Genomic DNA, 23,779 nt, shown 5'->3' with positions numbered 1-23,779 from the left:
TGAGCCCGGGGCCTGGCGCCGTCCCTGAGCGGTTGTGCACAAGCCTGGCGCTCTACCACCTGCGCCACGGCGCCACGTCCGGCTTTTTCTGAGCATGTGCTGCTGAGGACTCGAACCCGCGCCTTCGCGCGCGCGAGGCCGGCACCCGACGGCCGCCTGGGAGTCCCCGGATGACAGGTGCAACGGCACCTTCACTAAGGCCTCACCGTGAAGGAGCCGGCCCGCGAGGGGCGCCTGCACCCGCCCCCCTCCGCGATGCCCCGGGAGGCCTCGGGACCTCGGGCTCCGCGCGGACCTCGCGTGCGCCCTAAAGGCCGGGCAAGTCCTGGCATTGAAACTGGCGGACCGCCTGTGAGGCCGCGACCGCCATCTTTCTTCCGGGCAGCGACATCTTGGTAAAGGCAATGCCGTGTACTCGGGCCTCTACGTGAAGCGCCACCACCGTCCCGGTGCCTCAACGTAGCGCTGAGCCCTGGGGATGCGAATGTGACGAAAGACTCGCTTTCAAAAGAAAATGACTGGTGACTGCGTGGGCCCTAGGCCCGGCGAGCTCCCCTTCACCAAGATGGCGACAGAGCCTGACGTCATGACCCGCGCCGCCGGCGACCGGCGCGCAGGCCCCGCGGTGACGTCACGGAGAGCGACCGCGCCGGCGCCGGGGGAAGGAGGTAGGAGCGGCCGCGGCGCGGGCGGAGCTGGGGGGCGGGGGCGCTCGGCCCGCGGCCCCGGGGGCGGCCGCCCGCGCGGTCTCCGGGTCCCCCCCCCGGGCCGGCGGAGCTGCCGGAGGCGGCCCCCCCCGGCCGCGCCCGCTCCCCGCTGCGGACCCCGACGTGCGGCCAGCAGCCCGCGTCGTCCCGCGCCGCGCCCGGTGTCGGGGCCGCCGGCGGGGTGGGGGTCCCGGCGGAGAGGCTGACAGCGCAGCGCCGCTGGCCGGAGAGCGGAGGCGCGGGGACAGCCCGGGGCCGGGCGCGGGCGCCCCCGGAGCCCGTTCCCGCCGGAACACCTGGTCACGCGGCCTTCTCGAGTCTGGGCAGAATCGTTTGCGTGTGCCCGGCCCGGAGCCCGTGGTCCGCCTCGGGTCGCCGGCGCCGGTGTACCCCGACAGCCGAGGGGGTCCGGCCCCGGCCCGGCCCGGCCCGCAGCCGCGTCCCGGGGTCGCTGGCCGCCCGCGTCTGCGCGGCTGTGTCTGGCTGCAGACAGACGCCGTGCTCCCCGGCCGGGGACCACGGTGGCATCCCGGTGCCCATCGCGGGGAGACGGGGCGAGGGTGACGTGAGTCAGGAGTTTGAGACCAGCCCGGGAAGTCGCGGGAGCCCCGCCCGCACCTGTGGCGTGGCGCGCGGTGGATTCCAGGCTGTGAGGCTCCGGGCCAGCCCTGGGCACACACCCGGGAAGCCCCCGCCCTGGAAGGGCCCAGGTCAGCTGCTTGCTGTGAGCCCCGGAGCCGGACGCCGGGCGGATAGCCCCCCCCCCCGGAAATGACCACACCCCCTCCCAGATGGTCACCCCACTTCAGTGCTCTCCTCAGAAGCCTGGGGGAGGGCTTGTTTGGGTCCTCTGAGCACTGGGCAGTGAACCCGAGGTTCAAGGGCTAGGGGAACCCCAAGTCAGGCTGCTGCATGCGGTGTGGTGCCCAGCGGGGAGGGGCGGGCATCAGACTTGTGTCTCAGCTGGGGAAACTAAGGCATCAGACTTGTGTCTCAGCTGGGGAAACTAAGGCTCAGACTGCTCGTGGCCCGCCAAGCCGGCCACGTATCTCCCTGGTACAGAGTTCCATGCTGTGTGGGCTGCAGGCTTGGCTGGCAGCCTGGTGCCACAGCCTCTCTCCCTGTACCGGTGTCCCTTGAAGGCCAGCTGGGGCCTAGGCAGGACAACAGAGCCAGAACTGGGCAGCATGAACTGGAGCTGTGAGAGTTAACATGGACGCACACAGGAAGCCTGGCCCGTGAGTGGCGCAGGACACACTGTGAATTTCTTTTTTGTCAGTTGTGGGTCTTGAACTCAGGGCCTGGGCGCTGTCCCTCAGCTCTTCAGCTCAAGGCGAGCACTCTACCCCTTGAGCCACAGCGCCACTTCCAGCTTTTTCTGCTTCTGTGGTTCTGAGGAATCGAACCCAGGGCCTCATGCCTGCAAAGCAGGCACTCAGCACTCTACTACTGAGCCACCTTCCCAGCCCTCCCTGGTGATTCTGAGTGGATGTGCTGGTGGTGTCTGCCCAATGTGCCCAGGCCTAGGCCATAGGAGGCAGGAACCACTGGGAGCAGCCACACTGGGCAGATGCCCAGCCTATCAGCAGCAAACAGGATGAGAACGGTGCATTCACTGAGGAATACTACCTGGTCAGGAAAAGGAACAGAGCACCTGATAGGCTTAAAACACAAAGCTGTGAAGGAAGCCAGGCAGAGGCCACACGGGGTGCCTGGATCCCCTGAAGGACAGGAAGCAGACCCGTGGCTGGGGGTGGGGGTGGCGATGGGCAGACTCGTGGTGAAGGCTGGGCAGCACCGACACCCATGCTGTGTGTGGTGCAGGCTCCAGCGGCTCCCTGGCGAGGCCAGGGTTGGGTCCTGGCCTGTGGTCCGGGCACCGTGGACCCCCCCACCTCTCACTGCCACCGCCTGCTTGCTCCTACAGCTGCTAAGGAATGCCCAAGAAGTTCCAGGGAGAGAACACCAAGTCGGCAGCGGCCCGGGCGCGGAGGGCTGAGGCCAAGGCAGCGGCCGATGCGCGGAAGCAGAAGGAGCTGGAGGATGCCTACTGGAAGGACGAGGACAAACACGTCATGAGGAAGGAGCAGCGCAAGGTGGGGCTCCGGGCCTCACTGCCACAGTGGATGGGAGGGACTGGGCCCTGGAGGCTCTTGTGGCTATCACTGCGGGACATCTGGGTGGGAACTGGGGCCAACCTGCTTCCTCCAGCAGGTGGCGCCGCCTCCCCGTCCTGGCAGAGCCGGCCACACCTCGCTTTTGTTCTTTCCTTTGCCAGCTCTAGGGCTTAGGTTCAGGGTCTGGGTGCTTTCCCTGCACTTTTGTCCTCAAGGCCAGCGCCCTGCTGCATGAGCCACAGTGACATCTCCAGCTTTCAGGTGGTTCATTGGAGATAAGTGTCCTATGCACTTTGCTGCTCAGGCTGGCTTTGAACCCTGATTTTCAGATCTCAGCCTCCTGAGTAGCTGGGATTGCAGGTGTGAATGCTGGCGCCCACCCCCACACATGGCTCTTTATATCCAGTATGACGAATGGGGAAAATCAGTGCAGCCAAGACAGCTTTCAGTCCAGCCTCAGGAGCGGTGGCCCCGGCTGGAGCTCCCTCCCAGGGCCTGCATCTTCTGTGGGGAAACTGAGGCACAGAGGAGCAAGAGATTGGAGAGCAAAGCCGAGAGGAAGGTTGTGCCTGCATGTCTGGGTGTGTGGCCCCAAGCTCTGTCTGTCTGTCATGGACAAGCTGTAGAGCGACAGTGACTCGGCGTTATGCCTGGACTTTGGGAGGGGGAGTTGAGGTGACTGCCTGGATTTCTGGCAGGGAGAGCGGATGCCTGGCTCAAGGCATGGGGTGTGGGGGAGCAGAGCGCGGCCTCAGCACAGACCACAGCAGAGCACGCACAGCTGTGCTCTGAGCACCTCCGCTAACATCTGGGCGGAGCACAGCACAGGACATTGACGTGGAAGGAGCAAGCGATTAAGGCCACGTAGGCCGTGCAGCTAGCCCTTAAAAAACAGAAAAGCCCTTTTAAAGGACACGTGTTATACTGCGCTGCCTATCTATTGGCTGGGCTGGGGTTTGAACTCAGATTCTCTATCAGCCTTTTTTCCCTGTGTTCTTCCCTGGGGCTGGCTTAGACAGGAATCCTGTGTACTCTCCATGCTGGGGTGGGCCCAGCTCATTTTTTTGGGCTTGAACTTTGGGTCTGGGCACTGTCCCTCAGCTCTTCAGCTCAAGACTAGCACTCTACCTCTTGAGCCACAGCGCCACATCTGGCCTTTTCTACTTATGTGGTGCTGAGGTGTCCCCCCGGACTTCTGTGTCCGCTGCCCTCGGGTGCGGGCCTCGCGGTGCTGCGGGTGAACAGGTCAGTCCCTAAGCTGGGCACTGACGGGAGCGGCGTGAACACAGCCTCCGGTGGCCAGGCCCGGGCCTGAGCCCAAGGCAAACCTCGTGTCCGCGGTTGTGGGGACGGCGGTCACCGGGGCGACCCGGTCCCACTGCCAAGGGTCCTTCTGCGCAGGAGGAGAAGGAGAAGCGGCGGCTGGAGCAGCTGGAGCGCAAGAAGGAGACGCAGCGGCTGCTGCAGGAGGAGGACTCCAAGCTCAAGGGCGGCAAGGCCCCGCGCGCCGCTGCCGCGCCCGGCAAGGTCACGCGCGCCCAGATCGAGGACACGCTGCGCCGCGACCAGCACCGCGAGGAGCCAGGTGGGGCCTGCGGGGCTGCCCCGCGCCCAAGGCCCGACCTCCCCACCCCCCCTCCCCGGCTCACCGCCTTGTCCCCGCCCTCCCCAGCCGAGAAAGCCAAGAGCCACCTGGAGGTGCCCCTGGAGGAGAACCTGAACCGCCGCCCGTCGGAGGAGGGCCGCGTGGAGGCGCGCACCATCGAGGACGCCATCGCTGTGCTCAGGTGCGGGGGTGGGCAGCGCGGCAGGGGTGGGGGGGCGAGGCGTGAGGGCGGGCGGGGGGGGGTGCTGGTGCTCTGGGGGCGGGGGGGTGCTGGTGCTCTGGGGGCGGGGGGGGCTGGTGCTCTGGGGGCGGGGCCGGGGGGCTGGTGCTCTGGGGGCGGGGCTGGGGGGCTGGTGCTCTGGGGGCGGGGCCGGGGGGCTGGTGTTCTGGGGGCGGGGCTGGGGGGCTGGTGTTCTGGGGGCGGGGCTGGGGGGCTGGTGCTCTGGGGGCGGGGGGGGGGCTGGTGCTCTGGGGGCGGGGCCGGGGGGCTGGTGCTCTGGGGGCGGTGGGGCTGGGGGGCTGGTGCTCTGGGGGCGGGGGCGGGGGGGGGCTGGTGCTCTGGGGGCGGGGCCGGGGGGGCTGGTGCTCTGGGGGCGGGGCTGGGGGGGGCTGGTGCTCTGGGGGCGGGGCCGGGGGGCTGGTGTTCTGGGGGCGGGGGGGGGCTGGTGCTCTGGGGGCGGGGCCGGGGGGGCTGGTGCTCTGGGGGCGGGGGCGGGGGGGGCTGGTGCTCTGGGGGCGGGGCTGGGGGGCTGGTGCTCTGGGGGCGGTGGGGCGGGGGGGGCTGGTGTTCTGGGGGCGGGGGCGGGCTGGTGCTCTGGGGGCGGGGCTGGGGGGGGCTGGTGCTCTGGGGGCGGGGGGGTGCTGGTGCTCTGGGGGCGGGGGGGCTGGTGTTCTGGGGCAGGGGGGGGCGGGCTGGTGCTCTGGGGGCGGGGGGGCTGGTGTTCTGGGGCAGGGGGGGGCGGGCTGGTGTTCTGGGGGCGGGGGGGCTGGTGCTCTGGGGCAGGGGGGGGCGGGCTGGTGTTCTGGGGGCGGGGGGGGCTGGTGCTCTGGGGGCGGGGCGCTCTGGGGGGGGGCCTCCGGCAGGGTCAGCCTTGTGCGGGTACCATATCTCGGGGCAGAGCTGGACAGGGGGGGCTGCGGCCTGGGGGCATAGCCTTGGGCGAGACCACGTTGCTGGGGAGTGTGCTGCGGCACGCACCACGCTGGCCGGGCTGACGGGGTCTGGGGTGACGCCCGGCGGGCTGGCGAGCCCCGCCCCACCCCCTGACGCCCCCTGCCCACTCGCAGCGTGGCGGAGGAGGCCGACCGGCACCCCGAGCGCCGCATGCGAGCGGCCTTCGCCGCCTTCGAAGAGGTCCAGCTGCCCCGACTGAAGCAGGAGAACCCCAACATGCGGCTGTCCCAGCTGAAGCAGCTGCTGAAAAAGGAATGGCTGCGCTCCCCGGACAACCCCATGAACCAGCGGGCCCTGCCCTTCAACGCCCCTAAGTGATGCGGAGCCCGGGCGCCGCCCCGCGGCCCAGCCTCCACCCGCCCCGCGCCCTCCGGCCGGCCGGCTCCCAGGACTGCGGAGTTCGGGGCCCCTGGCCCCTTCCGGGCCCGCGCCAGCACCACCGCCCCCTCCCGCCGGAGGGCCCCGCTCCGAGACCCTGTCCCCGTGCGCACGCGCCTAGAGCCCCGGAGCCGAGCTCCCAATAAAGCGGTGGACAAGGCCTTGGGGCCGATGTGATGTCGCAGCCCGCTGGCCGGGGCCGGAAGACGGGTGGGACTTGAGCCTGGCTGTGCTTCTCCGGCCTCCACAGGAGCTGTGTGGGGTGAGGACGGGGCGCCGCGCCGCAGGAGACGCGGGCAGCCATCTGCAGCCCCGACCCCGTGGGCTGCGGCAGGGTGGCAAGGGCAGTGCCATCCAGGGAAGGCACGGGTGTGTGGCTTCCCGGTCGGGGAAACTGAGGCATGAGGGTGGGAGTGGGTGGAAGTACATACCGGGCCACGTAGGTCTGCTGCCAGGCGCCCCTGCACCCAGGAGCCCCGCGCCCGGCAGACCCAAGGCGGCGTGGGAACGTCCCTCCAGCAGGAGGCCTGGCCCGCCCCAGAGCAGGAGCTACCTGCAGCCGAGAAGGACCGGGAAGGGCTGGGTTCCGATCCCACCCGGGCCTCACGGCCTCCCCCGAGCAAAGCGGAGCCGGGCGGTGGGGAGGGCGGGGGAGCCGCGGGCACAGGGACAGCCACCACTTCCCCAGAAAGTCGACGCAGCCTCGCCCCATCATGGGGGGGGGGGGGAAGTTCCCGGCCGCACCTGCGCACAGACAGCTGGGAATCCCCGGCCGGGAGGGGGCAGGGAGTCCCGAGCCTTCCCAGCCCCCCTTGCACGCGTTGCCAGGACGACTGAGAGGGACGCTGCGCATGTGTCTGGGACACATGTGTCTGGACGCGCACGCCGGAGCTTTCCCTTCGCGCTCAGGCTGGGGCAGAGCATCCTCTCTGTGCGCATGCGTGGATCTCTCGTTCTCACACACAAAGCACCCTCTCTGTGCGCATGCGTGGATCACACCCCCCACCAGGGGTCGGGGAATCCTTTCTCGCCGCAGTGCGCATGGGGGCGGGGCGGGGAAACCGGCTCAAACCAGAGTGGGGTTCGCCCGGGAGGCGGCGGGGGCGGCCGCCAGCGCGGGGTCTTCCCGAGGTTCCCGCTCCTGCCCTCGCCGTCGCCTTGGCAGCCGCGCGCGCCGTGCGGCCGCGGGGAGCCGGGGTTCCCCGCGTGCGTCCCCGGACGGCGCCGTGGGGAAGGGTCCACGCAGGCGGGACCCGGGCCGGGGTGCGGTCTCCCCCCATCTCTGGCCCTCCTCGGTCCGGCTGCGGGTTCCCGGATTCGGGGTTCAGGGAACAGATGGAGCGCGCGGGGCGCCCTCCGCCGGGTGCGCGGCGCGGGCTCATGGTTCTCCGGCCCCGCCCGCGTCCCGGTCCAGATCCCCGGCCCTCGGGGCCCGCGCCCTGAGGCTCCAGGCCCCCACTCGGGGTCCGGCGTGCGGGGGCCGCTGCGTGACCCCGGGGCCGCTGCGCCCTCGCCCTTCTCCCGCCCCGAGCCCCGCGCCTCCCCTGCCACCCAGGGACGCGGGGAGCGGCCTGGCCCCGGGTGACCCCGAACGCCCGGGGCTCAGGCGCGCTGCATCGAAGCCCGGCCGGAGCACAGGGAGCGCCCCGTCCGCCAGTGCGCCCCGAGCGTCCCCCGCCCCGTTCCCTCGCCCTGGGGGGAGGGGGCGGCAGGGGGAGGGGCGGGACCTCCTACCGCTCCAGGCCCGCGCGTGAGGCGCCGCAGCGACCCGTCACCGGGTGAGGACGGGGCGGTGGGGAGCCGCCTTGGAACCGGGGCCCCGCGGCGGGGGATCCGCGGGGCTCCGCGTGCGGGCCGCGGGGGGCGGAGAGGGGAAGGACGGGGAGGCCATTTCTAGGCTGCGGGGTGGCAGCGGGGGGAGGGCCGGGCTCCCCGCAGCGAGGCCTCGCCGGCTGCGCAGCTGGGGACCCCGAGGTGGTTCCCGTGGGGGGCGGGGCCCGGCGACCTTCACGGTCCTCCGCCGCGGGCTCCCGGGGTCCCCGTCCCCGGCCGGGCCGGCGCCAGCGCGGGGATCCCGGGCCGCGGCGCCCGCGCGGGGCGGAGCCTCGGCGCCCCCCCCGCGGCGGGCGGGGCCTCAGTTTCCCGGTTTATAAAGCGCGCCGGGAGCCACCGCAGCCGGGGTCCCCGCCGCTCTTCCCAGGCGAGCCCGGGAGAGGCGGAGGGGCCGGGCCGGCGGGCTGCGGGCGCGCGCGGGGCTCCGGCGGCGCCGCCCAGGCCGGTGAGTGTGCGCGGGGTCCGACCGGGGTGCGGGCGGCCCCTCGGGACGCGGGGCGCGGCTCCCGGGGGCGGCGCCTCCCCCGCGTGGCCCGGAGCCGGGCGCCCCGAAGCGCGGGCGCGAGGACCCCGACCTCCCCCCGACGGGGCGCCCGCCAAGGTCACCCCCACCGAGGCCGCTGCCGGGGAAGCCTGGGGGACCCCGGAACCGGGAACTCGGGGCGCCTGAGGCCCAGTCCATCCAACAGCCGGGCCGCCGCCGCCGGCTCCCAAGCTGGGCCCTGGGATCTGTCCCCCCTCGTCCCCTCTGCCCACGACCCCTTCCCCGTCCCCATCCACCGTCCCGTCTTCCTCCTCTTCCCCCCAGCCCCCTCTTCCTCTCCCTCCCCTCCTTCCCTTCCCTCCAACTTTGTCACAAAATCTGCCAGCTCAACAGTGTTTCTAAGACGCAGTGGAAACCCCGCACCTGCCAGTGACCTTGGGGTGTCCCCCGCTCCCCTGGGCCGGGGTCAGCCCCACGGCCCCCGCGGCTGGACCTAGAGAGGCCCAGAGCGCTTCGTGTGGCCGCTGTGTCCTCCCGGGTGGCGGCCTCGAGGAGGCCGGGAAGAGCTGTGGGCGGGCAGACAGACAGACAGGACCCACAGAACTGCCAGCCTGGGCAGGGACACCCGTCCAGGCCCCGTGGGCAAAGCCATCCCGTCGGTGTCCCCGTGGCGCTGCCCGGGCGCGGCCGCCTCCGCTCCGAGGTGACCAGGCTGCGGCGTAAGGCCGCGGTGGCCCCGCGCTCCCACGCGTCCGTCTCCTCTCAGGTCCCGAGTGGAGAGCCCCGCGCCCCCTGAGGCCACGTGGGGGTCCCGTGGGCTCCAAGGAGGCAGGCAGTGGGCAGCAGGGGTGACCCCAAGGTGACCTGGCGCGCGCCCAGGCTGCCGCTGGTCTGGGTGGGACATGGCTCCGCCCCGCTGCGGCCCGGACCCCGCGCCCCCCGCCCAGAACGCCGAGGTCCCTGGGGTTATGCGGCCTGGGGCACCATTCAGAGGTGCAGGGGAACCCCAACGTCAGGAAGCGCCCCCGGCGGAGTGGTGCAGTCCCAGCCCGCACTTCCCTCGCCTGTCCCTGCAGAACCGACACCCGGACCCCACCCCGTGGCCCCCACCCAACACCCTAGCCTCACCTGACACCCGACCCCCACACCTGACACCCCGATCCCCACACCCCAGCCCCCACCCGACACCCCGACCCCCACACCCGACACCCCAGCCCCCACCTGACATCCAGACCCACCCGACACCCTGACCCCCACAACCAATACCCAGCCCCCACACCCGATACCCCAGCCCCCACACCTGACACCCCGATCCCCACACCCCAGCCCCCACCCGACACCCCGACCCCCACACCCGACATCCCAGCCCCCACCTGACACCCAGGCCCACCCGACACCCTGACCCCCACAACCAATACCCAGCCCCCACACCCGATACCCCAGCCCCCACACCTGACACCCCGATCCCCACACCCCAGCCCCCACCCAACACCCCGACCCCCACACCCGACATCCCAGCTCCCACCTGATCCCCCGACCCACCACAGCCCCCACCTGACACCCCAGCCCCCACCCCCGACTTCCCGACCCCCACCCCTGGGTATCAGCAAAACACTGAGCAACCAAATGTGTGCCAGCACCCCGGGGACGGGCGCACTGGAGCCAGCCAGGGAGGAGTTGCAGAGCGCCAGGCAGCATGGCTCAGTGGGGGCGGCAGAGCACCCTGACTGAGCTGACCAGGCCAGAGCCTTGGGAACAGCATGTGCAAAGGCCCTGGGAGCACTTGGGGTGTTGGCGTCCCCTAGGGAGCTGGTGCTACTGGATCAGGAACAAGGGAGGAAGAGGATGGTGGAGGGGCCAGGGCTAGTCTGGGGAGCTCGGGGCAGAGGTGGGGTGGGCTGCAGGGCATGTGGCTATGGGGGGGGGATTGCAGAGGCTTTGCCTGTGGCCGGACTGAATGGGGACTGATTTGGGCAGGGGCTGGGCGTGATCACTCTCAGGCTGGGGACAGCACAGGACCTGGGGGGACTGGGTAGGGTGGGGTGGGCTGCAGCACTCGGGGGTGTGAGACCAGGAAGCTATTTCTGGAAGATTGGAGTTGTAGTGAGACTGGAACTGATTCCAGTCACAGGGAAACAGTGGCCGCATCCCTGACCCCAGCACTGGGGAGGTGGGGCAGCAAGATCATGAGCTGGAGGCCAACCTGGAGAGCACACCGTATTTAAAACAGAAAGATACAGGGGCTCACACCTGTCATCTCAGTTACTCAGGAGGCTGAGACCTGAGGGTCTCGGTTCAAAGCCAGCCTGAGCAGGAAAGGCCTTGAGACTCTTCATCTCCAATGAGCCACCAGAAACCCCGAAGTGGCGCTGTGGCTCAAATTGGTGGAGTGCCGGCCTTCAGCACTGGAGCTCGGGGACAGCGCCCAGGCCTGAGTTCAAGCTCCAGGACTGACTAATAAAAGCCAACGAAATGATGAGGGCCCTGGGCAGTGTGTGTGCCCTCACCTCCATCTGCAGAAGCCCCAGGTTTGGGGGACTCCTGCCAGGGGCGCACTGGGTAGATGTGTGAGACACAGCTGTCCCTGTTCTTTCCTCCTTTTGTTGTTCTCTCCTTCCCTCCCGTCGTGTACCCCTTGAACTCAGGGCCATCGTTCCTCTCCTTGAGCTTTTGTGCTCAAGGTGGTGCTCTGTCTTGAGCCACAGCTCCACTTCCCACAGTTGTGATGGTTCATCAGAGATGAGTCTCACAGACTTACCTGCCAGGGCTGGCTTTGAACTGCAGTCCTCAGATCTCAGCCTCCCAAATAGTACTGACTACAGGCGTGAGCCACCACTGTGTCCACCTTGACTCCAAGTCTTGATCCTCAGCTCTCAGCCTCCTGAATAGCTAGCATTATAGGGGTGGCCACTGGCACCTGGCTTCACTGGGCACAGAGTTTTGCTGGCTTTGGCTGCCTAGAACTTTAGGCACACCGTGCCTTCTGTACCCAGCATGGCTCTAGGGACAGAAATTGAACCTGGACAAGGGGAGGGGATGGGCTGTCCCTGCAGGCTGGCAAGGACTGTCTTGTCACGTGTGTCCTGAGCGTCCTGCGTGACTCGGGGCTCACCTGCAGGCCTCTTGTGTCCCTGTGTCCATCAGGGCTGTGGGAAGCTCCGGCTGGACCGGCACCACGGTGACCGCCACCAGCAGTCAGGGGAGCAGGGAGAGACCACCGAGGCGGGGGGGTGGGGGGGCTGAGGCAGGCCTGTGGCAGGGACGACTGTTCCCCAAAGCTGCCTGGCTCATGGCACGGACGCTGTCCCCCAGGCAGGGTGTGCAGGATGGCTTGCGTGAGACTCTGGAGGGGTAGGACCACGCCTGGTCTCCACCGGACAGCGCAGGGTTGGCCACAGTCAGCAGCCCCGGCACCACTCACTGTCCACCCACTGGGCCGTCCTCCCAGGCCGCCGCCATCCGTCCACACCACACTGTCCACCCTGCCTCTGGGCGTGGAGGACGTCCTCCTTATCCTGGACAGCGCCCACCGCCGCGGTGGGACATCTGCACAGGACAAGGTGTGGCTGAGGGTTGCTGCCACCGGCCAGGGAGAGTGGGCCAGGGACCCCCAGGCTGGGGGGGAGGGGACCTCAGGCTGGGGGGGGGAATCTCAGGCTGGGGGGGAGGGGGGAATCTCAGGCTAGGGGGAGGGGACCTCAGGCTGGGGGGGAGGGGGACCCCCAGGCCTGGCCAGGGAGGGTGCTCCCTGTGTTACTGGCCCCCAGCAGCTCCTGGGGTTGAGGGATGTTCCCCAGACCAGCCTGGGCTCCCTGGGGCGAGCACTTCTGGGGAGCCCAGGCCTGGTTGGCCCCGTTTTCCTGGGGGTCCTGATGAGCGCAGGTGTCTCTGAGACCCCTCCCTCCCGCATCTCTCTGCGGCCCCGCAAAACAGCTCCGGGTCGCTTCTTCTCCGCGGTGCCTGGGGGGAGGGTGGCGGGGGTGAGAGACTCAGTTTTGGGGCGCGGTGCCCTGGAGCCCCAGCGTTGTCGAATGCGGGCTTGGGGAAGGGCCTAGACCGCGCGGGGCGCCCGCCTGGCTCTGTCTGGGCGGCGGGCGCCGGGGAACGCGGGGGCTTTAAATTGGGGCGGAGCCATGGGGCGGAGCCAGCCTCAGGCAGACCAATCAGAAGCGGTGCTCGCGTCGCCCCGCCCTCCCGCTCCTCCAGCGGAGCCTCGCGGGGGCCTCGCTCAGCTCCGCGTCCGCGCGGGCGCCGCAGGTCAGAGCGGGGCCGAGGGGGGCCGAGGGGTCAGAGCGGGGCCGAGGGGTCAGAGCGGGGCCGAGGGGGGGTCCGAGGGGTCAGAGCGGGGCCGAGGGGGGGGCCGGGGGGTCAGAGCGGGGCCGAGGGGGGCGCCGAGGGGTCAGAGCGGGGCCGAGGGGGGCCGAGGGGTCAGAGCGGGGCCGAGGGGGGGTCCGAGGGGTCAGAGCGGGGCCGAGGGGGGCCGAGGGGTCAGAGCGGGGCCGAGGGGGGCCGAGGGGGGGGCCGAGGGGTCAGAGCGGGGCCGAGGGGGGCCGAGGGGGGGGCCGAGGGGTCAGAGCGGGGCCGAGGGGGCCGAGGGGGGGTCCGAGGGGTCAGAGCGGGGCCGAGCGGTGTCGGGGGGTCAGAGCGGGGCCGAGGGGTCAGAGCGGGGTGGGCGGGGGTCCGAGGGGTCAGAGCGGGGCCGAGGGGTCAGAGCGGGGTGGGCGGGGGTCCGAGGGGTCAGAGCGGGGCCGAGGTGGGTCGTTGGGGTCCGAGCGGTGTCGGGGGTTCAGAGCGGGGTCGGGGGGGTTAGAGTGGGGTCGAGGGGGGGTCCGAGGGGTCAGCGGGGCCGGGGGGGGTCAGCGGGGCCGGGGAGGCGGGAGCGGGGTTTGGCCGGGGTCCTGTCTGGGGTTCTTGGCACCGTGACCTGTGACCCGGAGGTCGGGGTCAGCGCCCTGCGGGGCGGGGCGGGGCGGGCGCTGCCGGGCCGCCCCCCTTTCCGGCGCGCTGCGGTGTCCGCCCCGAGTTCGAGCCCGGCCCGGCGCCCCGCGGTGGAACCCCGCGCTCTGCCCTGCGGGCCGCGCCCCCGCCGGCCTTCCCGACCCGGCGGGCTCTGAGCCGCGGTCCTGGCCCGCCGGCCTCCCGCGGGCGTCCCCGCGCCCCTCGCAGCCGCGTGGGCTTCCGGGCCTCGGGAGGGGAGCGGGACGGACCGGGCCTCGGGCCCCGGGGCCCCTGGTGTGGAGGAGCGGGCGCCGCCCGTCCGGCCCTTCCTTCCCGCGGCGCGGTGCCGCGCGGGGTCGCCCGCCTGCCCGGCGGCCACATCTGCCCCCTCCCCGCCCAGGGCACCCGGGACGTGGCTGCCAGGCAGGAAGCTCTCAGCGCTGAGTCTGTCCGTGTCGGGCGGCTGAGTCACCGCCCCGAGCTGCCACTTCTTCCCTGCCTTCTGGAAGGTCGCTCGCAGCAGCCTGAGCCAGTCCTGTCCTTGGTCTCGTCCACCTGCCTGTCTGCCGGCCTGCACCCCAGCCGACCTACACCCCAGCACCCCCAGCCGGCCTGCACCCCAGCACCCCCAGCCGGCCTGCACCCCAGCACCCCCAGCCGGCCTGCACCCCAGCACCCCCAGTCGGCCTGCACCCCAGTCCCTGCCCACCCAGCCGGCCTGCACCCCAGTCCCTGCCCACCCAGCCGGCCTGCACCCCAGCCCCAGCACCTCCCAGCCGGCCTGCACCACAGCCCCCGCCCCCCCAACCAGTCTGTACCCCAGCCGGCCTGCACACCAGCACCCCCCAGCCGGTCTGCACCCCAGCCCCAGCACCCCCCAGCCAGTCTGCACCACAGCCCCAGCACCCCCCAGCCGGCCTGCACCACAGCCCCAGCACCCCCCAGCCGGTCTGCACCCTAGTCCCCGCCTCCCCAGCCGGCCTGCACTCCACCCCCCGCAGCCGGCCTGTACCCCAGCCCCAGCACCCCCTCCAGCTGACCTGCACCCCAGCCCCCGCCCCCTATCCCTCCCCCCTGCCTGCACCCCAGTCCCTGCCCCCTACCCCACTGGCCTGCACCCTAGCCCAGGCCCCCCCAGCCAGCCTGCATCCCAGCCCCCCTGCCTGCACCCCAGTCCCTGCACCAGCCTGCACCCCCTCCCCCCAGCCGATGCATCTCCTCGAGGCCAGCCGCACGGCTGCGGGGTTGGCAGGCAGGTCCCTCCTCTCCAACCCTAGCAAAAGCAGGGCCCAGGCAATCCACAGCCTCCACACGGTGGGTGGAGATCTGGGTTTCTGCGTGGACAGAGCAAGACCAGGCAGGGCCGCGCCAGCCAGAGGTCTGGCTGTGCCCAAGGGTGGCCCTGTGGTCCACCCCATCCGGTGGGACAGGGAGGGTTGCCCTTGGGCCAGGCGCGTTCAGGGCAGGGCTGGGAAGGCTGGGGGCTCCTGGCCAGGCCGGGTACTGGGGGCCCTTGGGCTCGTGGGAGCAGAGGTGGGGCAACCCACACGTCTGCTTCTGGGTTCAGAGCCTGCGATGGAGGTGGAGGTTTGCCCCACATTGCCTGACCAAGCTCCTCTGTCCTGCAGGTCGGCTTGGGGGTCGCTCCGCCGAGCCATGCCGGGCCCCAGGCGGCTGGCAGCAAGCCCAGGCCCAGCACCCGGCTGGCCATGAACGGCCACAGCCACAATGGCGGCCTGGGGCCTCTGGAGCCCGAGGCCAGCCGGCCTGTGCGGGGCCTGTGCAGCCCCCGGGGGCAGGCCCAGGAGGAGGCGGGGGACACAGAGGAGGAGGAGGAAGAGGAGGACACGGGAGGGCCCCGGGGGGCGGGGGCGCCCCCTGCGGCGGGCCACCGGCTGGGCCGCCGGCGCGTGCTGTTGGAGAAGCGCAAGCGTCTGGGTGACTACGCGCTCATCTTCGGCATGTTTGGCATCGTGGTGATGGTGACTGAGACCGAGCTGTCCTGGGGCATCTACACCAAGGTGGGGACCCCCGTAGCTCCATTCTGGCATGGCGCCAGTGTGGACTGGCCCTAGGAGGGGGGGACCAGAGGCAAGCGGGACTGAGGCCCCATGGGACTGGGAAGGGCCGGGCCAGGCCTCGGTGGTCAGTCCTGGCTGAATGGGGGGGGGGCCTTTGCGTTTCGGGCCGAGGCCCCGACCTGCTGTCTGGCCCGGCAAGGCTGCCTCACCCAAGGCCTGGGTGGGGACACTGAGGCCTGGGGGAGGGGGCAGAAGCCAGCTGTGATGGCCTAGGGCTGGGGGTCAGGCCCGAACCCCCCTCAGCTCCCTGCTGCCTCCTGTGTGCAGGAGTCTCTCTTCTCCCTGGCGATGAAATGCTTGATCAGCCTGTCCACGCTCATCCTGCTGGGCCTTGTCATTCTCTACCACGCACGGGAAATCCAGGTACGTGCCCTCCCTCCAGCCTGCCCACCCCGCTCCCAGCTAGATCCTCCCCAATCAGGCACACTCACTTCCTAATCTCCAGAAGGAAAATCAGACTCATGGGAACTCCCTGCCCCAGTTGGCCGTGTGCCAATGCCCAGGGCACACGTTGGTGCTGGCTGTCCAGCAGTTCCTGTTACAGTGGATGCTTGGTAGGATGGGGACCAGGACCCCATGGGGACCAAACTCTGTGGCTATTTAGGTCCCTTAATATAACTGTGTTGGGCTTCGGTAGCCCAGAAAATTTGCACACACCCTGCACATTTGCATAGATCTGCATATTTGCACACTGCACATTTGCATATACCGTGCACTTTTGCATATACCATGCACATTTGCATAGGCCCTAAGTGCACAACCCTCTCTGGGTAACAAGGTAACAGTGTGAGTTGGCTCCCTGATCACCTATTCAAGGACAGGATCCTCTGCACTTGGTCCTCTGACACAATGTTGCTCCTGGTTGCTCCACCTCCTGGTCTCTGGAGGAAGAGACCAGAAGCCTGGTGCTCAGGGGTAGCACCACCATTCCACTCAGCAGGGAAGAAACAAAGGCGCTGCGCAGCCTCCTAGGGCTGAGCACCATGTAGCACAATGTGGGTGGAATATTACTCAGCAGTAACAAAGGACCAAGCTCCGGGAATGCAGGGACGGAGGAGCCGTGGATCTGCGGTGGGCAGGCACCCACCCCCAGCCTCCGTCCACAGCTGTTCATGGTGGACAATGGGGCGGACGACTGGAGGATCGCGCTGACCTGTGAGCGTGTGCTCCTCATCGCGCTGGAGCTGGCCGTGTGCGCCGTCCACCCGGTGCCCGGCCACTACCGCTTCACATGGACGGCGCGGCTGGCGTTCACCTACGCGCCATCGGAGGCCCAGGCGGACGTGGACGTGCTGCTGTCCGTCCCCATGTTCCTGCGGCTCTACCTGCTGGGCCGGGCACTGCTGCTGCACAGCAAGGCCTTCACCGATGCCTCCAGCCGCAGCATCGGCGCTCTCAACAAGGTCACCTTCAACACCCGCTTCGTCACCAAGACCCTCATGACCGTCTGCCCCGGCACCGTGCTCCTGGTCTTCAGCATCTCCTCCTGGGTCATTGCAGCCTGGACCGTGCGCGTCTGCGAGAGGTAACAGCGCCCTGGCCCCCCGCCCCCGGTCCCCGCCCCGCCCCCGGCTCCAGGCCCCACCGGCCCCGCCTCCTCCCTGACCCCAGGACTTGGGGTATCCCAGTGCCGGCCGGCCTGGCTGTCTCCGAGGACCTTCTTCCGGCCAGCCCTCTGTCCTGGGCCACTGGCTTCCGGCCAGGGTGGCAGAGGCAGCCACGATTAACCAGCTTTCCTCTCCTCTGCCGCCCTGCCGGACCGAAGGGAAGACATGTGAGTCCCGGTGGGTCTCTGCCATGCTCCCCCCTGCCCTCCCCTCCCCGTGCCCCCTGTCCTGCTCTCCAGGAGTTTAAGACTTGCTGCCATTAGCCGGGCGCTGGTGGCTCACGCCTGTAATCCTAGCTACTCAGGAGGCTGAGATCTGAGGATCACGGTTCAAAGCCAGCCCGGGCAGGAGAGACCGTGAGACTCTTATCTCCAATAAACCACCAGAAAACCGGAAGTGGCGCTGTAGCTCAAGTGGTAGAGCGCTCCCCTTGAGCTGAAGAGCTGAGGGACAGCGCTCAGGCCCAGAGTTCAAGCCCCACGACCGACAAAAAAAAAACAAAAAAACAAAAAAAAAAGACTTGCTGCCATGGGAGGGCGCAGCCAGGCTCCCCCAGAGTCCCCCTCAGCTGAGCCCGGGGACAGCGGCAGCCTCGTCGCCCACCAGGCCGGGCCCAGGCAGACCCGGTCCTCCCTGCCCCTGCACTGGGGGACCCTGTGCCCCCAGCCCGGCCCGGGCTCGCGGGGTGCAGCCGTCTCTGGCCGCCGCTGCAGCTGGGTGGCACAGCCATTCCCACGGTTCTGTGCGGGGCACCGCCCCCCCCTCCCACCGCGACCAGCCAGGCAGCAGGCAGCCAGTCCTAAACCCTGTGCGCGCCGCTTGTCCCCTGCATGTCCCCCCCCGCCGCATCCCCAGCTCTGTGGCGCCGGGGCAGGGGAGGGGGCTCTCTCTCGCTGCTGCCCCCACCTGCGGCCCCCCGTGTGGCCCGGCCCTGGGGGTGGGATGGGGGGCTCCCAGGCCCAGCTGCGCCTCCCGTACTTGGCCCAGCGCCCGCACTCCCTGCCATGAACCACTGCCCAGCTGGACCTGCGCTGGGCGCCCTTGGCACCTTCCGGAAGTCCCTCCTCATGTCTTCCCCCTGCCTACGGCGCCTCCAGTCCCTGGGCTCCACGTGTGGCCTGTGTGTCGGGGAGGGGTGCTCGGCCGGGGCCGGGGGTCATGCTGTGGGCTGGGGTGCTGACTGCTGGCCCTGCCCGCCCGCCTGGCAGGTACCATGACCAGCAGGAGGTGACCAGCAGCTTCCTGGGGGCCATGTGGCTGGTGTCCATCACCTTCCTGTCCATCGGCTACGGGGACATGGCACCCCACACCTACTGCGGCAAGGGCGTGTGCCTGCTCACCGGCATCATGGTAAGGCGGCCACTGCTGCACAGTCCTGCTGGGCAGGGCCCTGTGCTCCAGTGCCTCAATTTCCCCTGCCAAACCCACCTCCCCATCCTCAGCTTGCTGTTCCTTTAAGTGAGCAACTGCCCCTCGGTCCGTGTCTGACGCACAGGTGTACAAGCTTCTCTGGTCCTGCTTCTGTCCCCCAAGCTGTCACTGTGTGTGTGTGTGTGTGTGCGTGCGCACATGTGCTACACAGCTTCAACTCAAACTAGGCTCTGTCCCTGCACAAAGCTAGCCTTCTATCACTGAGCCACTGCACCACTTCCAGTTTCTGGTGGTTCATTGGAGATCAGAGTCTCAGGGCTTTTGTGCTCAGGCTGGCTTTGAACCATGCTCAGCCTCCTGAGCAGCTGGATGACGGGCGTGAGCCACGAGCATCCAGCTTCTTTTTTCCTTCCCTTCCCCTCCTTTTCCTCTCTATTGTAGTTTTGCTGCACTGCCCAGCGGGCTGGCCCTGAACCCTTGGCCTCAGTCAATCCTTTACCTTCTGAGCAGTTGGGACTGCAGGCCCCACCCGCCTGCGGTGTTCCTCTCCTCCCTCTGGGCCAGCTCCCCTGTTCACTTGTCCCATGTGCAGGGGTGCAGGCCAGCCACTGCCGGCACATCCCCATCTTGAGCGGCACCTCTGAGAGTGGTTGGCTGTTGGTCAGTGCACATCTGTGCTGTGTGCTCTGCTTCTCTGTGGGCCCCTTGGCCGTTCTTTTTCCTGGCTGTATAGTATTCTAGGTGTAGATGTGTAGCAGGTTGTTTGGGCCTGCTCAGCCATACTTTTCTGGAGAAGCAGTTTCTCAAGCCTTTCTCTTGGTGAGGACTCTGCAGTCAGTAGGGCCCTCAGGCAGCCCTGCTCATGCCCGTGTCCACTTCACCTGGGCTGACCTCTGGACCCCACGGGGCAAGCGAGGTCGCTTGTGCTGCCCTGGGGCCCAGGGCGCTGCCTGACACCTGGGTCTCCTCACCGCCCCTCTCCGGGGGTGTCACACGCCACCCTGCAGGGCGCGGGCTGCACTGCGCTGGTGGTGGCGGTGGTGGCGCGGAAGCTGGAGCTCACCAAGGCGGAGAAGCATGTGCACAACTTCATGATGGACACGCAGCTCACCAAGCGGGTGAGCACCGCCCCCTCCGGCGCTCGGCCCCGCCCAGGCTCCTCCCCCTCCGGCTCCAAGCCCCTCCTGCTTCCTCCCCACCCTCCGGCTCCAGCCTCTGGCTCCCACCACACCCTCCGGCCCGGCCCCGCCCCCGGGCCGGCCCAGCCCCTGGCTCCCACCACACCCTCCGGCTCGGCCCCGCCCCCCGGGCCGGCCCCGCCCCTCCCGGCCCCGCCCCTGACTCCCACCACACCCTCCGGCTCGGCCCCGCCCCTCCCGGCCCCGCCCCTGGCTCCCACCACACCCTCCGGCTCGGCCCCGCCCCCGGGCCGGCCCCGCCCCTGGCTCCCACCACACCCTCCGGCCCGGCCCCGCCCCTGGGCCGGCCCCGCCCCCCGGCCCCGCCCCTGACTCCCACCACACCCTCCGGCTCGGCCTCGCCCCTCCCGGCCCCGCCCCTGGCTCCCACCACACCCTCCGGCTCGGCCCCGCCCCTCCCGGCCCCGCCCCTGGCTCCCACCACACCCTCCGGCTCGGCCCCGCCCCCCGGGCCTGCCCCGCCCCTCCCGGCCCCGCCCCTGACTCCCACCACACCCTCCGGCTCGGCCCCGCCCCCCGGGCCGGCCCCGCCCCTCCCGGCCCCGCCCCTGACTCCCACCACACCCTCCGGCTCGGCCCCGCCCCCCGGGCCGGCCCCGCCCCTCCCGGCCTCGCCCGCGCTGCCCTCCCTGCGCCAGGCCTCGGGCATTGCCCAACGTCTCAAGCCTGAGCGGGTTGACCGCTCTGTGCCTCAGTGTCCCGCGTTAGGCCCAGGCGCAGTGCACGGGGGTGGGCGCTCCGGGGGCCCTGTCCGGCAGCCCCGGGTCTGTGCCCGCCCTCAGGACCGGCCTCGGCCCGCAGGTGAAGAACGCGGCGGCGAACGTGCTCCGGGAAACGTGGCTCATCTACAAACACACGCGGCTGGTGCGGAGGCCGGACCCGGCCCGCGTGCGCAAACACCAGCGTAAGTTCCTCCAGGCCATCAATCAGTAAGTGCGGGCCGGGCGGCGGCGGGACGCGGCGGCTCCGGCGGGGCGGGGGGAGGGGGCGGGCGCGGGCCGGCGGGCCGGGGGCGGGGCCGGGACGCGGCGGTTCAAGGGGGAGAGAACGGGGGCGGGCCGGGGGGGGCCGGGACGCGGCGGTTCAGGGGGGCGGGGCGGGGCCGGGACGCGGCGGTTCAAGGGGGAGAGAACGGGGGCGGGCCGGGGGCGGGGCCGGGACGCGGCGGTTCAAGGGGGAGAGAACGGGGGCGGGCCGGGGGGGGGCCGGGACGCGGCGGTTCAGGGGGGCGGGGCGGGGGCGGGACGCGGCGGTTCAAGGGGGAGAGAACGGGGGCGGGCCGGGACGCGGCGGTTCAAGGGGGAGAGAACGGGGGCGGGCCGGGGGCGGGGCCGGGCCGCGGCGGTTCAGGGGGGAGGGGGCCGGGGGCGGGGCCGGGCCGCGGCGGCTCAGGGGGGAGGGGACGGGGGCGGGCCGGCGGGGCGGGGGAAGGAGGCCGGGCGCGGGCCGGCGGGGAGGGGAAGGAGGCGGGGCCGGGACGCAGCTGGCGCGGGGGTCTGGGCGTGCTCCGGAGCGGGCCTGCCCCCGGGGTCCCCGGTCAAGTCCCACCCCTCCTTAGACGTGGAAGCCGCTTGCGCTTGGGGCGCAGAGCGCTAGCACTGAGCACCGAGAGGCTCAGAACAGCGCCTAGGCCCTGAGTTCAAGGCCCAGGACTGGCCGGGGCAGGGAGGGGGCTGGCGCCAGGGGCTCCCGCCTGTAACCCCAGCTGCTCAGAAAGCTGAGGTCTGTCTGCCTGAAGACGGACCAGGCAGGGAAGGCCGGGCGTCTTACCTCCGGTCAACTAGCAGAAAAGCCAGCAGAGCTGTGGCTGAAGAGGCAGAGCACCAGTTTTGAGCACAAAAGCTCAGGGAGTGTTTTCACAGTCAGTTCCGTCAGCAAGGCACACAGGTCCCAGCCAGTTCTCTTTTGTTTTTGGTTGGTCGCGGGGCCTGAACTCTGGGCCTGGGCGCTGTCCCTCAGCTCTTCAGCTCAAGGCTGGCGCTCTACCTTTTGAGCCAAAACGCCACTTCCGGTTTTCTGGTGGTTCGTGGGAGATAAATGTCTCATGGACTTTCCTGCCTGGGCTGGCTTTGAACTCTGACCTTCAGATCTCAGCCTCCAGAATATCTGGGGTGACAGGCCTGAGCCACTGGTGCCCTGGGAGACAGGACCCTTTAACGGCTCCAGGAGCAGCCGTGGGTCTGGCACTGTGACTCGGGGACCATGTCTGACCCCCCTCCAAGGTCTGTCCATACTGGCTTATTCCACAGTGTATGTTGTTGTTGCTTGGGGGACACAGTCCCGCCCCAGCCTCCTCGGGAGGAGGGGTCCCAGCCCCGCAGGTGGGGCGGTGGAGGGCAGGGAGGTGGAGCAATCAGGCAGAGGAGGGGCAGGGTGGTAGGGGAGGAGAGGGGCGGGGAAAGTGGGGGGGCCTGGGTTCCATGCTGGTGGACACCACCGGCGTCCTCTGTCCACTCTGAGGACAGATATGGCCCCAAGGAGGGCTGAGGAGCTGTGGGGAGGCTTTAAATGTTCTGGGGCTCCCCAATACCATGTCACCTACTGGCTGGGTCAAAGATCAACAGAACTCATGGCCCCCCTGTGACAGGCCCCCTCTGACAGGCTCCTCGTTGGCCACTGCTGTGTAGACCCTTGGGGGCGGAGGGGGGTGTCACGGGTGGGTGGAGGGCACCCCAGTCCCTGGTGTGAACCTGGGCGGGGTACGCAGAGTCACTGAACCCCGATGCTGACACAAAAATGTCTCTGGTTTTTCTCCTGCTTGGCTGTGTCCCGCAGGGCTCAGAAGTAAGTGTTTCCCGTGGGCTCAGGAGGCCTGGTGTGCGGGGCGCAGATCCCGGGGTGCGGGTGAGGGCCTGGGAAGCCCGGACCGGGGCCCAGATCCCGGGGTGCGGGTGAGGGCCTGGGAAGCCCGGACCGGGGCCCAGATCCCGGGGTGCGGGTGAGGGCCTGGGAAGCCCGGACCGGGGCCCAGATCCCGGGGTGCGGGTGAGGGCCTGGGAAGTCCGGGCCGGGCCCAGGCCGCCCCTCGTTGGTCCCTGGGCCGGCAACCCTCTGCCACTGACCCCACACTGCTGGCCCCTCCGTGTCCAGGCTCCGCAGCGTGAAGATTGAGCAGGGGAAACTGAATGACCAGGCCAACTCACTCAGTGACCTGGCCAAGGTGAGGGCGTGGTAATGAAGGGGTGGGGTGATAGGTCGGAGAGGAGCACGGGCTGGAGGGAGGGGGCTCCCGGAGACTGGGCACCTACCTCTCCTCTGTCCATCAGCTCTTCCCTTTCCAGCCGTGGCCGGCGGGGTGTGTGTGGGTTTCTGTGTGCAGTCCAGGGCCTGAGGCGTGGCTGGCGGGTGGAGCCGGCATCCGCCTCGTCCTGGGGTCACTGGGCCAGCGACCTCACCCAGGACATCCCGGGCGCCTCCCCTGAAAGGGCCCCCCCCGGCCTCCAGGCCACGCCCACCCAGAGCGGCCACGCCCACCCGATGTTAGCCACGCCCCGCAGACATGCGGACCAGTGCGTGGAGCGTTGACCACACCTCCGAGGCCTGCCAGACACGCCCACGCCACACCCCCACGTCTGGCGTTGGGATGGCGGGAAGGTCCTCACAGCGTCCCTCTGGCGACCCCAGGGCTGGGCCCCGCCGTCCGCTTCCGCGGCGGTCACGGCCCCGTCCGCGCTCTCCTCCCGCAGACGCAGAGCGTCATGTTGGACGTGGTGTCGGAACTGCAGGCCCAGCAGGAGGAGCTCGAAGCCCGCCTGGCCGCCCTCGAGAGCCGGCTGGACGCGCTGGCCACCTCGCTGCAGGCCCTGCCCGCGCTCGTTGCCCAAGCCATAGGCGGCTCCCCGCCGCGCGCGCCGCCCAGCCCGGGACCCGCGCGCCTCCCGCGCCCCTGGCCGCCCGCGGACTGTAGGTGACGGCCCGCCCGGCCGCCGCCGGCCCCTCTGCCGCCACCGTGTGGCCGCCGCCCGTCGCGCCGGGATTCCGGGCTGGGCCGCGGATGAACTGGACGCCTGCGCCCACCCACCGCCACCGGCGACCCGGGCGGAGAACCTCGCTTCCCACTGGGCACGCGTGGAGCGCCCACCTGCTGCGTGCGGGACACGTGGCGTGAACGACCGCAGAGACTGTGCTTGGACGAGGCCCCGCGGGGGCGGGCCGCCGCGACACGGGCGGCTGGGCTGCGCGCCCCGCCCTCGGAGCGCCGTCCCGGAGCGCGGCGGCCGTGGCAGAGCCCCGAGGAGGGCCGGGGCCCGTAGGTGCTCAATAAATGCTCCTCCCTCCCGGAGC

At 70.2% G+C, this 23,779-nt stretch overlaps 2 protein-coding genes across 6 annotated transcripts; both read left to right on the top strand.

The window, feature by feature from the left end:
• The first annotated feature begins 627 nt into the window (after positions 1–627).
• Ccdc124 (coiled-coil domain containing 124) lies at positions 628–6,142 on the top strand. 5 transcript variants are annotated; one of them, XM_070007977.1, is made up of 6 exons: positions 881–1,417; positions 1,850–1,945; positions 2,635–2,803; positions 4,211–4,409; positions 4,497–4,611; positions 5,718–6,142. In XM_070007977.1, exons 3-6 carry the CDS (start codon positions 2,645–2,647, stop codon positions 5,920–5,922), a joined length of 678 nt encoding a protein of 225 aa, XP_069864078.1. In that variant the 5' UTR covers positions 881–1,417; positions 1,850–1,945; positions 2,635–2,644; the 3' UTR covers positions 5,923–6,142. The 5 variants fall into 5 exon arrangements, with proteins under 5 accessions (XP_069864079.1, XP_069864075.1, XP_069864078.1 ...); XM_070007978.1 differs by lacking the exons at positions 881–1,417; positions 1,850–1,945 and adding an exon at positions 628–668 and having other exon boundaries at positions 4,226–4,409; XM_070007974.1 differs by lacking the exons at positions 881–1,417; positions 1,850–1,945 and adding an exon at positions 628–668.
• Positions 6,143–14,887: 8,745 nt separating this feature from the next.
• Kcnn1 (potassium calcium-activated channel subfamily N member 1) lies at positions 14,888–23,740 on the top strand. The gene is made up of 8 exons (XM_070008226.1): positions 14,888–15,258; positions 15,586–15,681; positions 16,425–16,843; positions 18,134–18,275; positions 19,304–19,414; positions 20,297–20,424; positions 22,586–22,655; positions 23,182–23,740. The coding sequence occupies exons 1-8, from the start codon at positions 14,947–14,949 to the stop codon at positions 23,404–23,406; spliced, it is 1,503 nt and encodes a 500-aa protein (XP_069864327.1). The 5' UTR covers positions 14,888–14,946; the 3' UTR covers positions 23,407–23,740.
• The last annotated feature ends 39 nt before the right edge of the window (positions 23,741–23,779 follow it).

Source organism: Dipodomys merriami, unplaced genomic scaffold (assembly GCF_024711535.1).
Source record: "Dipodomys merriami isolate MVZ:Mamm:240054 unplaced genomic scaffold, mDipMer1.0.p SCAF_70, whole genome shotgun sequence".
NCBI classification, from domain to species: domain Eukaryota; kingdom Metazoa; phylum Chordata; class Mammalia; order Rodentia; family Heteromyidae; genus Dipodomys; species Dipodomys merriami.
The sequence above is the reverse complement of the archived record's forward strand: the minus strand, read 5'-3'. Positions and strand labels throughout refer to the sequence as shown.

Excerpts from the sequence above, each read along its gene's own strand:
- Ccdc124 (XM_070007974.1), top strand. The coding sequence starts at position 2,645 with ATGCCCAAGAAGTTCCAGGGAGAGAACACCAAGTCGGCAGCGGCCCGG. Across the intron at positions 4,410-4,496 it reads CCAGCACCGCGAGGAGCCAG|CCGAGAAAGCCAAGAGCCAC; the intron begins GTGGGGCCTGCG and ends CGCCCTCCCCAG. Across the intron at positions 4,612-5,717 it reads GACGCCATCGCTGTGCTCAG|CGTGGCGGAGGAGGCCGACC; the intron begins GTGCGGGGGTGG and ends GCCCACTCGCAG.
- Kcnn1 (XM_070008226.1), top strand. The coding sequence starts at position 14,947 with ATGAACGGCCACAGCCACAATGGCGGCCTGGGGCCTCTGGAGCCCGAG. Across the intron at positions 15,682-16,424 it reads ACCACGCACGGGAAATCCAG|CTGTTCATGGTGGACAATGG; the intron begins GTACGTGCCCTC and ends CTCCGTCCACAG. Across the intron at positions 18,276-19,303 it reads GCCTGCTCACCGGCATCATG|GGCGCGGGCTGCACTGCGCT; the intron begins GTAAGGCGGCCA and ends GCCACCCTGCAG.